A 16,151-nucleotide genomic window follows, 5' to 3' on the forward strand; every position below is an offset into this window, starting at 1 on the left:
TAAAGTAGAAATTTAGTAGTGACAAAATTCTGCTTAAAATTAGACCTTTAAAGCAGATTAATCTGATGGGCCATTTCCTTGTTACCATCACACTAGTTAAATATTTCTTACCTAAACTTTACATAGTTATTTCAAACAGTAATATTCTTATAAACACTCATGCTCCACCTCGATGCAGAGGTCTTTTGAAGTGACATGACTTACACTGCCCACCATGTTTGTGCTGACTTACATCATCTGTTGTATAAAAATGAGTCAGTACTCCCATCATCACATCAGACAGACCTCCAGTCTTCTAAATCTGCCCAGGTCATCCATGATCGGTCTGGTGTGACAACAGGGCTTCATTTGTTGTGGTCTACTGCTTCTCATCATCCTGCAGCGCTTTCTGCTAACCCTGCCAACTCTGGCCTGTGTACAGTATTCCTTTTCTATGACTTTGATTTCCCTAAACTCAACATTTTACTACCTACGCCACACAGTACACGAGAAATATATATTTTTAACGTAAGACCATCCATTAGCAAGGTAAAAGTATCTGAACTAAAAGAGGTATAGTCTTCTACTCAAATCAACCCCAATCATCAGATTTGATCTTAAAAGTATTGTGTCATACGGTGTGGGCTTAATGATGCAGGTTCTGGTATTGCTCAAAAGTGATAATAATGAACTTTTATGATTAATTCATATTTTTTATCACAGTTTTGTTCAAATAAATACTATGCATAGCCTCTGTCTTGTTTATTTTGGCAGAAAACTCTTAACTTGTCTTAATATGTTCACTTTAGTTTGTAAAACGTTTACTGATTTTTTTTAAATTCAGCATAGCTTTCTTGCTATTTTCAGATAGATCAGACTCAATAACTTATGCAGTTGTCCTTGTATCTATGTCAGACCTATTTTGATTTTTAAACAATCATTCATTGGAGGACCGGTATAGAAAATGGCAGAATAATCTAACACTCGTAAATTTGGATATATATACTTTTCAACAGCTACAAAGATGGACAGGAAACATCTCTGCATATCTTCATTATTGAAACTGCTGCAAGTTTTCCACTTTTCAAAAATTTCATAACAAGTTTATATGGAGACCTTAAACAATGACAGTTTACTCAAAGAGTAGTCCATTCTTTAAATTCTTAGTTTTTTAATGGGCCTACCGACTACTTTCTGTATATGTGTGTACAAACACAGGGATAAAAAAAAGACATAAATATTCAATGAAGGGCATAAAACATTTTGTAAAAAATAAAATCTTAAAAGTGTGAATAGACTGCTACTATACTGGCATACCAAGGAGGGATTATCTCGAGAATATTTTGTCTCATCTTCCATCCTCTTTATGAGTAGTAATAAATTGCAATGACTATTTTGGTCTAAAAAAGTTGTGAGCAGAGACTGATTACATGGAGAAAAGTGAGACCTGCACAATGAATGCATCTTTCTGTAATATTCTATTCTGGTGAAAGATGCGATGAGCAATGGGAGGGTTGATGCTTGTGGGCATCAGAGTAGCAATGCTGGTCAGAAAAGGGTAAAACATTACATCTACATTTCGTCGAAATGAGAGCGGCCAGAATGTTAGCATTTTTGCATAGTGTATCAGTTTGTTACATCTCCAACTACTCCACTCATCTATATTCACTTCCTCCTTTTTCAGTAAATGAAATACCCACTATAAATCCCCACTTTATAGGCTAATTCGAGTGGGAGTCTTTGCCATCTTCTATCGTTGCCCTGAGTGGAATTTGTGTTATGAATGGATGCCAGCTGCAAGGTCATCACACTTTTGTGGTGTTCTCAGCTGCTTTGTACTTGCTTGGGCATGGAAATGAGTAAAACCATCACAAACTACAAGCTGGAATGCAGTCGAAAAGGAAAGGCGGTAACAAAATAGAAATTTTTCATTTAAGTTGCTGGAACCTTTAAATCTCTTGACTAATGCTCTGTGAAGTGCCTAAGTAAATGAAGCCTTCCTGAAGTAAGTCAGTAACAGCAGCATGACTAGTTATAAAAAAGCACTTCCACACTGCCTACTATATCACAGGTTGTCACCAACACAGCACTGTGACCATTTCCCCTACTTTAAAAGTACCAATTTGGATGTCTCAATCAAAATTGTTATCTGGGATACCTCCAAACATCCTGAGGTATCCAAATAGAGAAAGGGTGGTAGACAACATTCCCAGATTTGTTACTTCTTTGCAAAAAAGTTGAACTGAGGCCTGAACACTCAGCCAGCTCTCTGAAATGGTAGGTAGCAGGACTGATGTCTTCAACATTTCAGAGACTGATTTGCTGCTTTGCCACATGCTATAAGAAACTTTTACTGGAAACTACCTGAAAAAAAATCCCTCATTCCTAACCGTGCGTCCACATGATCTTCAGTCTCTGGGCACTTCTCATGTCTCAAGTAGGAATATGTATTTTTAACATTTGTAAAACTGTGTTTTCCTGACAATCAGTTATCCCACATTACCCCTACAACAGGCACCCCACCAATCTATCTCAGTCAGCCTCATTAAAGCTGTTATTTATCCCTTAACAATAACTAATCTAAATTCTCTCAGGGCTGCTTAGGTTCCCTGCTTCCTGTCACCTATCACCACCTCGCAGGAGGCAGCCAGGCAGTCAGACGACGGAACGAGGGAGAGCCAGACATAAATCTGGAGCAGGAACAGGTTCCAACATGGAGACTGTAAATCAAGGTAGGGAAAAGCAGGCCATTATTGTACGAGGGTCAATGGTGCAGCCACTCTGAAGCGGTGCTGAGTCATGCATCATGTTCCAAGGCATGGAAAGAAGGTAGTTGTTTAGAGGGACAAACTACTGTGAGAAAAGATGTGGAGCAATAGACGTAGGAGGGAAGATCCTACAGCCAAAGATGTGCGGAGTACTCTATTCTGTAGTGAAAAAGAAAGTAAAAGACAATCCTAGGTGAAAATGGAAGTGCCATGTAGCTAAAGGGAAATAACCAAATCAAAATCTTATTTTTTATTCAATTAAATTTGCATTAACAACATTTGGTCAGCTCTGGAAACCAACAGCTGAATATTCATGTTTTCCAGAAGCACCTGAAGATTTTAATCACACTTCTTGCATTTGCATGCACTGCCCTCCCACTGCATTTCAGAGTCAAGGAGCCCTTTTACTCTGTCAACATGAGCCGTCATACTACGCTTATCAAATGTCAGGTGAAACCAGACGCTGTTCCACACAAGGCTATGAAGGTTATGCCTTTAAATGTTCAGATTCATATAATAAACAGGCTGTTTTGTCGTGTCCTTGTTCTTTTGTTGTTTTCTGGAGTTCTGAGACTTCCAGTCATTAGGCAAAGAAAAATTTACATTGTCAAACAATTATTAAGGTGTATTTTTAAAAGTAAAATAAGAAAATATAAGAAGATGTAAATTATTTGAAAAAAAAAATAGTCCATCTTTCAGGATATTTGAGAAAAACAAGACAATCAAAATGCTGTATTTTCAATATTAATATATGAAACCATCAATTGTGGCAGCTTGCTGTTCTGGAGCATAGAGTAAGTTAACTCAGCCATCCTTAATGATGGTTTAATTTCATAATTCTATAATTTAAAGATTCCTATAAATGCAGAACAACCCAACAGCATCCAGTAACTAATTTGACCTTACAGTAACGACACCCCGGTGTCTATGCACAGATAAACTCCATGAACTCAAACTCAGACTCCATGGGCGATGTTGCCACGTTAAATGTTAGAGTTCATTACAGAACAATTAAGTAATGAATGGGTATGGGGTTTTTTTTTGACAGTTTATAAGAGAAAGCCTATAATCTCTAAAAAGCATGTGGCAGCACAGCTTGCAACGTTGCATCTAAATGAAGCACAAGGCTTCTGGAATAATGCCCTTTGAACATATACCAAATACGTCTGGCCTTAAAGCACAGCAACATGTATGGAGAAAACCAAACAGCACAAATGCATCATACCAACCGTCATAAAAAGTAATGGAGAGCTCATGACTTGGGGGTGTTTGCAACCACAGGAGCCGAGAAGGGAAGTCAAAGAGCAAAGATCAAACTCCTCTATAGACCAAAGTATTCCAAAGTCAAATCAGGTGAGATCTGTCCAGCCAGTCAAGCTTGGCTCAAATTGAGCCATCAAACAATCATCCAAAACAGATTGGCTGGAATAGATATCACAATGTTGCCATGGCCTTGACAAAGTACAGATCTAAACATGATGGAAATGTTGTGATGAGACCTTCACAAAGCCATCAGATGAGAAGTAAGATGGAGCAAAGGGTGCATTTTAATTTCTCACAAATATTTACATTTTTGCCTCACACATGTGAGTATGTGTGTTTTTGTGGGCATGTGGCTCAGTTGAAATCAATTTTAAAGCTAGGGAGGCAAGATATTTTTTTTTCTGAGATTTTGATACACTAGAATCAAAAAATGGGTGTGATTTCTTTTGCTTGAGGTTTCTGTCAACTTAGTATTGATCAATGTAAAAATATGCCTCTCCTTATGTTACACACATTAAAATACATCAAATTAAGAATATCTGACAAACACTTTTCTCCACAGGGTCAGTAAATTGCTACACATTTAATCAGCTGACAAATGTAACAGGAAAAACCTAAATAAGACGGATTAAAAAAATATTATAATTTTTGAATTCCAGATTTGCTAGCAATATGTCTAGATGCTGAGGATTTGGAAACCACTCAAATGAGTTTAAATTTCTTATTAGGAGAACGACTTCTCAATGAGAAACAAGGAATTCAAACAAATCACATCTGATCTGAACTAATTATGGAAAAACTTTCCCATCTAAGTACTATTGATTATCTTATAAGGCTTTAGATTATTGCGTCTCCTCAGCAGCTGGAAGCCACTGATTTGGAAACTTAAAGAATGTGTATTGATTGTGAATAATTAAGTCCATGGATAGAGTTTTATTTTTACTGCGGATTAAGAAAAGGTGCCTGAATCTGTTTAATGTGGTGCCTGATTGCAATTTTGCTGAATATTCTCAGCACCCGACTCATCCAGCGACAGGAAGTTTCAAAGTAAGGCAGATGAAAGTCTCTGGTATTTGGCCAGCGGGGAGGGGAAATGAGTAAAAGGCTTTGCTTTTAATAGAAATCAATTTTAGCTTGCCAGCTGCAGTGCAGAGCAAGTGAAACACGCAGAAATCTCTGCACAAAGGGATGTGATATAAAAACACCTGCCATCTCGTGATTGGGTGAAGAAAAACGGCTCAGGAGGTTTCATTCTCTCCAGAGGCGCCCTTATCACTGCCTGCAGGACCGATGCCATTAACCTGGGCCTCCCTGGCTAACTGTGCTTTGATTAGCTTTCTGATTTTACAGCACAGCTGATACAATGATACTGGGAGGAAGAGCAGAAACAGGCTACACAGAGAAAAAAAAACCCTAGTGATTGAAAAAAATTGAAACTTTAAAGACTTGTGTGCCAACAAGCCTACACACTTGAAGGAGGAAATTTTATATAAAGCTATAATTAAAATAGGTCTCTTTGGTTCTTCAGAACAGAAAGCAACATATTGTCATTTTTTATCTTAATTTTTCACCTTGGGGTGTCCCCACTCACCAGAACAGTGGAAATTCATTACTAACGAGAACTGCAGACCCAATGCCACTTTCATAATTTTACTGTTTTACCAGTTTTCTATTGGTTTATCCTTACAACACCATTTAAATCCATTGAGTTCTGGTGCAAAGGTTTTGAGAAAAAAGCCCTCTGTTATAGTATTCCAAGAAACATTGACAAACCTGAGGGTAAAATCAATAACTTACAATAAAAGTTAGATGTTTTATTAACAAAAAAAAAACAAAGGTTTTCTAATTATTTATAGCTTATTATGTTTACTAAAAGCAGTTTTAAGGTCTGATTAATTAATTAGCAAAAATGAATCGAAGGGGAGTGTTTCACCATTGGAGCTATGAGATGATACAGCAAAAAAAGAGAGAGAAAACTGCAGTCTTCTCTTACCTTCATTGCAGAAGCGGCCCTTGTATTTCGTCTGGGAGCAGTCGCAGACCGGTTCTCCGTCTATCACCATGCACGTTCCACCGTTCTCACAAGGGTTGACAGTGCACCAACCCTCTGACTCCAGGGGCACCTTAAGGCTTCCCAGGAACAGGGGCTGTGAGCTGCCAAACTTGAGGTCTGTAATTGTTCCCCTGAAGGGTTGCATGGTTCGCACCGTCGGCAGTGTAAGTGCACCGTTGCGGATATCCTGAGGTACTCCACCCAGGAACAGGTCGCTGACTATTTTCATGAACTGACGCTGAGGTTTCACCTCGTCGGCTTTGGCCTGGCCGTCCAGCACCAGTACCGTGCGCAGGTTATACCTGCTCAGCGTGGCGGCGTGCCAGCTGCCGTCGTCCACCCGCCTGTCGGAAACAACCGTGGTCTCAGCGCAGTCAATGCTGAAGCGCAGCTGCAGTCGACCCTCCACCACCCCCAGCTGCAGAAAGTCACAGTATCCTCCATCATCAAAGTACAGCAGCAGTGACTCTGAGGCCTCTGTCTTGAACTGAAAGCTGAGGTCACCGCGGGTGCTGGCGTCCCAGCGGAGGTAGCGTGCCCACTGGCCTGGAGTACCTAAAAATTCCAATCCCAAACAGGAGCTGAGGAATAACTGCAGTCTGATAGAAAAGCCTACAAGATCCATAGCTGCAAAGAGTTAATCCAAGAAAATGTCCAACAGGGAGTCAAAGGGATGGAAATCTTCTAGCTGAATTTCTGGAATCCACTTTTATCCACAATATGTATTGAGATATATTCATATAGATATTTCTTATAAAAAATATGCTTTTAAAGGGAACAAGGGGATAGAAGGATAACAGTCGTTGGCGTTAACAGTCTTAAGAGTAAGAAATTGTCCAGACGCTGCAAGGCAGTGATCATGCAGAAGAATCCTTTTCTGATTTTTATGCTTTTTTAATCTTCAGAGCATTATTTCTGGTGTAAGGTCTGATCCAATATTCTTCTCTGATTCTCAGGGAAAGTGGAATTTCCTCCATGTTTTTAGATGTGAAGTGGAGGTATGAGTGGATCCACGGTTTCATCACTGTTAGGAGAAAAAAAGACCAATGGAAGATCAGCAAAGCATCATCAACATTTCATTTAATTAATATTTTTCAACATTTATCCTGAAGAAATCTCCCTAAGGCTTCTATTTATAAAGATTTCTGCATGGCCTCTTACTGAAACAAGTCAGACAACTCAAATAGTTGAAAGTCTTATTTCATCTCTTTTCATTTAACACACGAGCAATTTCTTCCCACAATCTTCCCAATCTCGGAAAGTCTTTCAGAATCTCTAAGAGCAAGATTTAAATCCATCGTCCAATATCAAAGATTGCAGGAGGCAGCAGGTCCAGGAGGGAAATCCAGATATTGCATAGCACAGTTAGTGAGACTTATTCAGCTTCAGTTGGGAAAGCCAGAGGTGTTCCCAGACCAGAAGGGATATGTATAAATAGTCACTACACCTGTTTCTAGGTTAGTGAAAGAAAGATTTGGTTCAGCTCTTTCTTCACTACGACAGTGTCCAGTCCCATGTCTTAACACCATCCTACTATAACTTGAGAACAAGACATCAAATTGAACTCCAGCTCAACTCCTCCAACTGATTGTGACAGTGACACAAAAGGTGCAATTCTGCATTTCTCATTGAGAACAACGATAAAAAACCCCCACAAAAATAGTTACACCTGCATTTCTCTGAAAATACCTATATGCAGTCATATAAGAAATTCAAACTAAAGAGACCTCTTCAGTTCCAGCTTTGCAAGAATTGTTCAGAACTGAAATACACACAATTGAATACAATATGAACAAAATTGAAACTGCAACTATTTAAAAAACAAAAGAGTCTATCAAAAATACCAACTTAGTCAGGTAATCCCCAATGTTTCATGACTTCTTTCAACTGAATGGTGCGCCTACTGTAAAGTGTTGCTGTGGTATGGAGCTCCAAATTTTCTCACTCCTCAACAAATTACATTAATCTTTACGAGCTTTTAACTTGTTTTGAACCCATCAGGCATTTATTTCATGACCAAACAGATTACTACTGTTAAACCTCTGTTTCCATGTCAAGTTGAAGTCAGCACTCATTTAAAAACCACCAACCACATTTTGCATAAAGAAGTAGAGCAGAGGAGCAGGGGAAAAGCTTTTAAACCTGCTCCAACAAGCATAAAAAGGGACTATGGTGCTTTACTCATCCAGTGAAAAATGTTGATTTGATGTCATCACTCGTGCCTCTGAAGGAGCCGCATTCTTCCTCCTCCAGAGGTTGTTTGGAGTTATCGGTCATCTGCTGGGTAAATTAGTCTCATTATTCTCGTGGCACAGAATGATTATGACTCAGCCAGGCATACTGCCTTTATCTGATGACCAGACTGCAGAGAAAGCTTTCTGCTGAATCCAACTGAATAATAGGATTTGCAGGAAAAACACAACTGCATTCTGAAGCCGAACGGTATAAATGCTGCTTTACGTGTTCCAGTATAAGTGCTAGAGATGATTAAGGTAAGAGAATTTTAAGATAAATGTATTCTAATTTTCTGATATATTACAATTTCTTTTTATTTTTGTAAAACCAAACTCATGCAAATCATAGTACGGATGCTCCAATCAGGTTTTTTTTTGCTCCCGATAATACCGATCATCCATGAGGCCGATCTCTGCCGATCACCGATCACTCCCGTCGGCTGTTCATTTTTCGCATTATGTTATCTGGCAAAACTGAAAAATTAATTTTACACATAATAGACATATTTTAATTCACATCTAAAATCTTTTTTTCTTTTTTTTTTGTTAAGCTACATGCTGCAGCTATATGCAGCTGTTCGGTGTCAGAGTTCACTGTTTGGTGGAGGTTGAGCGGCGCTACGTCTGTGAAATATTGCTATTAGTAGCGCGTAGCGGCGGTCCAAGAGCGAGAGCAGAACCAGAGTATTACTTGAATTATTTTTCGGATTATCGGTTCAGCTTTCTGACCGGGATGCTAAACCGGGTGAGTGTTGGCAGTTGTGCGCTGCTTTACCTACTACCTGGCCGCTCCTGATGTCCTTTTTTTTTTTCCTGCATTGAGCCTCGATTTAACCAAACTCCGTCAAGTGCTTGTCTTGATGTGTTGATGCATTTTGTAGTGCTTCTCCCCCCGAGGTAATTTTCCGCCGCAAAACCTAAACGTCCCCATTCACGCTCAGAGCGTTATAGTTCCACACGACAGTATTTGTTGCAGCGCGCTTGCGCAGTGTGAAGGAAAGAGGAGATGAGCTGCACACGCAGGCTGCGAAGTGAATTAAATATGATCGATTTTGGTGATGGACAACAAGAGACAGTGATCGGCGACAACCGATTTCACTTTTTCACGGAAATCGGCCGATTATGATTGGTGGCCGATCGACCGGCACATCTAATTATAAGCTAATGTTTTACATTTTTATATTGGCCTAAAGATACCGATGAGGTAGAAGCCATCTTGGTTGTTTGACATTTCAGACAAAAATCATTGAATTACTAAGATTACAGGTTTGTTTGTTTTTTTCTTAAAAATATTGCAATGAGACAAAGAAAAAAGATGTATGTTTGGAAAATGTTGGCATATGTGATACAATCATCTTCTGCATCTATAATACAGATTTGGGTTGTTCCATGTAAGATGTGTTTTATAACCTATGTGCACAGTGCATGTATGATTTCTAAAATTCAATTGATGCGTCCTCTCTGTACAGCCGGTAATATTTTCATAGAAGCCAGGCTTTTCGTCCGACAATATTTTTATTTGGTTGTCTCAGGGTAACATCAAAGTTACCCTTTTATCCCAAAAGATAGTCAAGATTTTGCAAGAAAGGAATAATGCTGTCTAGGGAAAAATGCTTTATTTTGAGCTCAACAGATGGCTAATATTTTAAATATGCATTTTGTTTTCCATTCAGCTTTATCTAAATATTGCAAGGCGACAACACATATATTCTCATAATGAGTTAATATTCTGGTTATTCAGGGAAAACAGCACCCACAATTGTCCATATCGGGAAAGCTGTCCATATCTAAGCTGATCTAAACTTTATTTTTCTCTAGGTTTTGCATCTCCTAAAATAAGTTAACATGTTGCTTTTTAATCGACTCAACCAATTAAAAAAAGCAGATGAAGCCTACTTTTATATCAAACCACTCAGGAGTCCGTTAGATGAACAGGGAAAGCCATGCCAGTCCAGAAAAAACTGAAGTGCTAAAAACTGAGAAGAAACTGCAGATTAAGCTGATGCTGATCATAACCCACTAACCGGGTTAGTCCTGACTCTTCACAGGATCTTATTTATAGGGAAGAAAACACACGAGGGTCGAGCAGCTGACATTCTGTCTCAGAAACCTGCTCAGCAGAGGAGACAGCTCGGTTTCCTGTTTCAGCATTTCAGAGCTGAGACTTTAAGATATGACAAAAGAGTCACAGTGGAGAATGGGGTGTCGCAAAACCTAAGGATGAAGTTTGGTATCCGAGCACAGTGTGCTACAGATGTATGCTTTCTTCAAACTTGAATGTTAGTGGTTATATTTCAAGCAACAGGATTGGAGAAAGAAAAATGACACATATTTTGCTTATGACCCATCAAATGACACGATCAATAAAACTCCATCCTGCTTGGTTATTTTTTATAAAATGTCTGTCTGTCTCTGGTCTGTCAAAACAGACCAGAGACAGACACAAATGAGCCTAAATGTGAACTACTGTGATCTGACCTTCATATGTGATCATGAGATATGGATCATGACGGATGGAGATCCTGGATACAAGCAGCTGAAAGAGCTTCCTCAGTAGGGCGGCCATGCTCTGCCTAAAATATAAAGTAAGAAGCTTGGAGTGGAGCTGCTACTAATTTATGTTGTGGTTCAAGCATCTGAAGCGATTCCTCCATGAAATCTATCTTTGGAGCTTATTCAGTCACATCCCAGCAGGAGGAGACCTTGTGGCAGACCAAGAACTCTCTGGATGGACTTCTAACCTGAGGAAAACCAGCAGGTCTGCTGCTTGAGAGCTGCTGTTCTGCTACGACACATCTGATGGAAATTTAGCAGGCTCATTCAGAATCAGTTGAAACTACAAGCTATTTCAACAATCTGATTCAGACTCGGTGGAGCATAAATAGATCTAAAGTATGACCCTTGAGAAGGGGAAAAGTCCAAACCAGCTCCAGGATGGCCCTGAATGTGTTGGTTTCCCTCCTGAACAGGTTCCCACCAGAATATGGTCTCAGACCAATAGACTTTCTTAAGACTGATTACTGCACATTGATGGTTTGAAAGCAGCACAGACACTTTCTGATATGATAGAAATGTTTAACTTTACAAGCGGGAAGCTAGAAATAAAATGAGTCCAACATGGGAACAAAACTAGGATGCTGCAGCTGGGAACAACAATACAAAGCGTTAGATAACAACTGAGAGTACTGACTGCACAAGGGTTCTTGAGGTCTGGATGCAGGAAATCACAAGAGAAACAGACCAATCTGCAGACCTATTTTATAATATCCAAGGAGCTCTGCATATGGCTCAGCAGAACCAGAAGGGCCTCAAACAACTGCAGCAATTAGTCTATTCTCCAAATCAGCCAGCTCTGAGGAATAATGCTCCCTCGCTGTTTTTCCATCTTTACGCTGTAGCGGGTTAAAAAGCTTTTCACCGTGCAGTTCTGCTGATCAGAGAATCATTACTGTCATTTACCTGAGAAACACCGTGTGCAGGTGAGAAGTTACTGCTGGTCACTGAGCACAGCAGTGCAAGGCTGCTTTCTTTCTAATTTGTCTTTGTAACAACCTGTACTGCTCAGACAGCAGACGGCTGTAAAGGCCATGTTACACAGGTTCAAGTTGGTGAACAAGGTTGCACTCCAACACAGATAAGGCTGAGAGTTTCTCAGTTTAATCCACAAAGCACATTGCTGAAACAGAGCAACCCAAAACTGTCAGCAGGCGGTCAGAGACGTTCAATTTTTGTCTCTATGCATTAATAGGGGAAACACGTTTATCACCAGCAGTCATTGGGCAAGAGCTTGAGTAAAACCTGGACATGTTGCTATGGAAACATACTAGAACAAACAACAATGTGCACAAACACATACTCATATCTAATGATAGTTTAGAATGATCAGTCATATTTTTGGCATGTGGGAGGAACCCAGAGACTTAAGACCCAGAATTCAAACCCAGGACATTGTTGGTGCAGCCTAGACATGGATTGTGGCTTTTTATTCAATAATAAATAAATAAAAACATTTCTGACTCTTACGTCTGTAGATATTTATCAATTTCTTGTGTAATTTATGACTTATTCAGGTTTGTTCGTTTCAGGCACAAGACAGTTCAGCTGAGGGCTACAGGATTTCAAACTCTAATCTACAAACCACATTTTAATATCTTCTCATATTGCCACCTTAAATCAGGAATAATACATGGATGTTTCATTGGTTTTTCAACTGAAAAATAAAATGCCCAAGATTGTTGTTAAAACTGTCTTTACATAACCAACAACTGCCTGGTGTTGAACTTTTTTTATTATTATTATTTTAGTGTGCATTTAACACTTAACCCTTGTCTGAGAAAGCTTTATAGTAAAGTTTTAAAACAGTGAAAAGTTTAATCTTTGAGAGTTAAAACTAACCCAGACAGCTGTGACGGTAAAACCTGTCCGACACACTCTCACCTCGTCAAGTTTTAGTGCCACTGCATTCGGACGATATTTGGGTGTGGGATTGTTGCTGTTGGAGCAAAAGGTGAATCCAACACCTGAGGACGTTTAGGTCTCATCAGATTGTGTTCATTAACTACAGAGGACGGGGGTCAGGTTCACCACAGGGATGTGGGAGTTTTCAGTTTCCAGCTAAAAACTTTTTTAAGTTGCCTTTTTCAACTACATTTTATTGCCCATTGTTTTAATGCTTTTCTGGATTATCTAATATTTTGACAAAAATGTAAAGAATAGAGAGCTTTCTTTGTATCTTTTATGTCTGAAACTGTGCCCTCTTGCTGAACTACTGCTGCATTTCAAAAGTCCTAATGTGTTTTGTTAAATGTTCCTTTTAGATTTTAACCAAACTGAAATTTGTAGGTGTGCTTTTGTTACTGGAACATTAATCAAACACTCAGAGGGATTTTCTCTTCTCCCAATTAGTACAGTTCTACGATTTCGTTTATGCAGAGGATCTGGACCCTCGGCTGTTAAGAAACGATTGCTTCCTGGAGGCGTGGACTCCGCTCATGATAGGAATTCCTTTGAACAATTTAATTTGACACAGAATCAAATTTTAGCTTAATCAAAAAACTCAGATGTAAAAAAAAAAAAAAATTGCTGAGGCTCAAAACATTTGGAAGTTGCAGATTATTTCTGAAAAGGGCAAGCAGGGAGGGAAAATGAAAATACAAAATCCCAGTGAAAATGGTGCAGAAACACTTTTTTCTTGATTTGCAATCAAGTTTATCCAGGCCAATACTGATTTCTGGTTTCCTTTGGGTTCTGATCTTCCATTTCTCATTTTGAGATATGCAGTTGTTTATTTTTTTTATTTTATTTGTTTTTTCACATTTCTTTGGCCCCTGATAGTTAATTATCTAATTTTATTAAACTCAAAGGAGTGCATTAATGGACATGGCTGATAGAAATGGTGGATTTAATTTCATATCTTTAAAGCCAAAAGAAATAATTTCACTTTTCAAGCTTTATTTTCAAAAGGGAAGCTTTCTTAAAATGTATCTATGGAGATTTTCAGTCAGATTTGAAAAAAAAAGATTATTACCCACTTATTTTCGTATCATCCAATATTGTTTAATCCTAAATGGCAATCAAATGCAACTATTTTATGGTTTTGTATTCTAAATTAAGATCAGCTTTGTTTAATATAAAGCCATACCAACTGTGAGATTGTAATTGTTCTTTTCTTATTGTCTTTTGTAGTTCAAAATACAAACATTTGCAAGACCCAACTGTCTGTTGCAGCAGATCACCCCGCAGACACACACACACACACACACACACACTCTACTCGTGCACATGCAGTGTAAACTCATGTTTACCAAAGCAGACATCATTTTCAGATGGTCTCATTGTGTCCTGTTGCAGTCCGGCGAGCGTCAGGGGTTAAAAGGCTAAACGGCATGGATCATTGTTCTCTCTGAAAGGCTTCTTTTGACGAGGCCCGCAGGGATGAGTCCACATCCACTCAGTGACAAAAGGCTGCAGCACTCTGGATCCTATTAACAGCCTGACGGGTGTGTGTGCATGCGTGTGTGTGTGTGCGTGTGTGTGTGTGTGTACATATTTGTGCGCGAGTGTGTCTGTGTGTGTGTGAATGCAAATAAAAGCACCGGCAGGCCTCTTGTGCTTTAATAGGAGCCACTTGGTGGTATTTTACGGCCGCGATCAAACACTGCAGCGGTGACAAAATGTCCTCCACAGTGATAAGATCTCGGAGAGAACACACAGCAGTTTGTCATCTCACACTGACAAGGCGCGAGGAGCTCAAATCTCACTGCCGTGGAGTCGATTTTCTGCACCATCATCTGGGCAGGACATGAGGAGGGGGAGGACAAGGAGAAGGAGGAGGAGAGACAAAACAGAAAGGGAGGGATGCTCCACCTCATCCACTCCCACTCTTCCTCACACCTCAGACACACACCTTCGCCATCCAGCCTCCATTTTAGGCTCACAGCTGTCTGTTTGTTCTCGAGGAGGTGGCCTGCATCTTTACCATCCTCCACAGTGATGCACTGGATCATTTAGTCCAATAGAAAGCCTACATATTGATCCTCTACGTGAAAAAATGGAACGAAATCTGACATAAGCCTTTGAATTTTTTCTGTAGAAAAAAAAACCATGCATCAAATGTAAAAGATGAAATCTGCAAAATGTTGCTTTTTCTTGGTGTCTGAGATTTATAACTGTTTATCCCCAAATAAATCATGAAAACTAATAAGACAAATAAAGAACCTGAACGTATGAAAATCTTTAAGGACAAATCTTAGGAATTGCATTGGGTAAGTGATTGGAGCTGTGGAAGGGAGTGGGCTTGGTCTGACTGTACATTTCAGAGTGCATATTTAGACATTAGAGGTTCTCATACATTACTCACACTTACAGCCACCCACCTCACCCCATACACTCCCAAACTAATAAGTTTTGAGCCTCAAACTGCAGCCAATAATCTATTTAGAAGAAGAATGTTGGATCTGAGTAAACACAAATTAATGCATCTTGTCAGCAAAGTTTCTGAATTAAGATTAAAGTTAATCTCACCAGAAGTTAATATAATGTTAATGTGCCTATCTAACATAGGGTTCAAGAGGGTTGGAATAATCTTCTCAGAGTGAGGAGGAGTGAGGTGTATTTCCAAGCAGAACATCTAACAAGAACACAACAAAATGCAAGATATTATAGCAAATATCTGCTTATGTTTATACCCAGTCGTTTGCATTTTTGGATCTTTTTTCATTTGATTTAAATCGGAGCTCGTATCCCAATTTTCCTAACAAATTTGAACTTGTGTAAAGTCAGATAACTATTTTAATTCAATTTCTATACTTTTATGTTCAAGCATTATAGTGGTTTATTAGAAATAAAAATGGACACAAAACAACAAAAGAAAACTTTACAAAATGTTGTAGAGATTGGAGTTATTGGTTTGTGTTCATGTCAAATCAGATTTTTCTTTTCTCTTGTTCAAGGAATAAATGGAAAAACTCCACTATTTTTAGTCATTCAACCAATCAGGCAATAACATTTGTTTTGATGATTGGCGTTTAGTGAACATTTGATCATAGTTAGCAGCACATGCTTTCATGGATCATTTTGAATTTAATTCATTTGCTGTTGGACACAAAATTGCTATACTGCTTTCAAAGAACCTGCAGTAGATTTTATTTTTATTTTTTTATCTTGCATGTGTCATAGTCCTCCAGGGCAAAAATGCTCAAAATAAAATAAAAAAAAAAAATCTAAAAAATCTCTACAACTAATTCCACATTCTTGCAAAAAAAAAAAAAAAAAAAAAAAAAAAAAACTTTTTTAAAAAGCCTCTTTTTTAAATATTTTTTTAAAAATTTTAGGGAAAAAATAAAAATTTCCCCT

The 16,151-nt window shown here is 38.7% G+C and overlaps 1 protein-coding gene across 2 annotated transcripts in view; it reads right to left on the minus strand.

Moving 5' to 3' along the window:
• The window catches only part of nrxn3a (neurexin 3a), a 104,698-nt gene that overhangs the window by 81,238 nt on the left and 7,309 nt on the right, over positions 1-16,151 (minus strand). For both annotated transcript variants that reach the window (XM_015047345.1, XM_015047344.1), the window contains exon 2: positions 6,004-7,087. In XM_015047345.1, the coding sequence (XP_014902831.1) occupies positions 6,004-6,688 (685 nt within the window). In that variant the 5' untranslated portion in view covers positions 6,689-7,087. The remainder of the gene's footprint in view (positions 1-6,003; positions 7,088-16,151) is intronic.

The sequence above is a fragment of the Poecilia latipinna genome, unplaced genomic scaffold (genome assembly GCF_001443285.1).
Source record: "Poecilia latipinna isolate Pla-1442-1.1 unplaced genomic scaffold, P_latipinna-1.0 Scaffold821, whole genome shotgun sequence".
NCBI lineage: Eukaryota > Metazoa > Chordata > Actinopteri > Cyprinodontiformes > Poeciliidae > Poecilia > Poecilia latipinna.